This window comes from Temnothorax curvispinosus, unplaced genomic scaffold (genome assembly GCF_003070985.1).
Source record: "Temnothorax curvispinosus isolate PA1 unplaced genomic scaffold, ASM307098v1 QBEX01001571.1, whole genome shotgun sequence".
Lineage (NCBI taxonomy): Eukaryota > Metazoa > Arthropoda > Insecta > Hymenoptera > Formicidae > Temnothorax > Temnothorax curvispinosus.
In genome coordinates this window covers 1-1,348 of record NW_020211351.1, presented here as the reverse complement: position 1 = coordinate 1,348, position 1,348 = coordinate 1, and the positions used below count along the sequence as shown (strand labels likewise).

Genomic DNA, 1,348 nt, shown 5'->3' with positions numbered 1-1,348 from the left:
GAAAGACAATTTATCCATAGCGGTGGTGATTATGCGAACGCCGGTACTAGTGGCGACACGCGCGCGGCAGAACTCGTATGGCGAGAAATCGACGCCGGGTTCGAAACGCGAATAATGACCGGTGCGGTAATTAATACAGACCATATAGAACCGCGACAGTTTTTGGAAGATGCCTGCAGCGTCGTGTGCAAGCGAGTGCGAGACATTATAAAAACACATAAATGTGTCAAAGTGAACACCGCGTTTAACGGGGAGTTTGTGGCGGGTGATAACCGTTGTGCCAATAAGAGTATATGTACAAATAACATAGAACTCTGTGGTACATCGCACTTGCGCGAGTGGTACGAGCTACATGTTATCGAGCCCACATTAGCGAAACTCGGAGTTCCAGGAACGCGACAGTGGGTGGGCGTTGACTCGAATCCTCAATTTGACGGTGAGCGTCAACAAGTACAATCCTTTGCGCGCGGGGTGTCACTTGGAATTGCCTAAAGACATTAAAGTGAAGCACGCGGTGATCAATGTGCGATCAATGGACAATGCGTGCTTTGCGTGGGCCGTGACGGCTGCTTTGCATCCAGCCGAAAAAAATTCAGAACGGGAATCATCATACCCGCATTATTCAACGGTACTGAATTTACAAAACATTGAGTTTCCAATGACGTTGAGTCAAATTAAACAGTTCGAACGACTCAACGATCTATCCGTTAATGTCTATATCATCGAGGGACAGAAAACTTCAAACGTTCTCCCGATACGGCTTACCGACCGCACGATTGATAAAAAACATGTGAATCTGCTGTACATGCAGGACCCACGAGACGACAATGTTGGACATTTCGCGTGGATTAAACATCTATCCCGTCTCGTGAGCTCACAAATTAATAAACATGGACATACAAAGTACTTTTGCGATCGGTAAGTACCTATACTTTTATTAATAATATATATCATTTTATATTTTTTTGTAAAAAAATTAATAATATTTGTGTTTCTTTTTTACAGATGTCTTCACTACTTTAGTTCGAACATGAAATTGGAAGCCCACACCGTGGAATGTCGAAAGGTAAACAAATGCGCAGTCCGACTACCGAGCGAGGACAACAAGTGGCTCAGCTTCAAGAACCACAGCAGGAAAGAGCGACTTCCTTTCGTGGTGTACGCCGATCTGGAGTGCGTGCTGCAGAAGACACAACCGGATACGGAACACGCGTCATACGCCTATCAACATCATCGAGTATGTAGTATAGCATACTACGTACAGTGTTCGTACGACGAAACGTTATCGACGTATCGATTTTGTCGCGATAACGACTGTGTCGCGTGGTTCGTCGAGGAACTCAACGGA

At 45.3% G+C, this 1,348-nt stretch overlaps 1 protein-coding gene across 1 annotated transcript; it reads left to right on the top strand.

The window, feature by feature from the left end:
* Positions 1 to 748: 748 nt before the first annotated feature.
* Positions 749 to 1,326, top strand: LOC112466449 (the record flags this gene model as incomplete). Its single annotated transcript, XM_025034541.1, has 2 exons — positions 749 to 918; positions 1,006 to 1,326. Coding segments are annotated over exons 1-2 (434 nt in total), but the record flags the coding sequence as incomplete, so codon positions are not given.
* Positions 1,327 to 1,348: the final 22 nt, after the last annotated feature.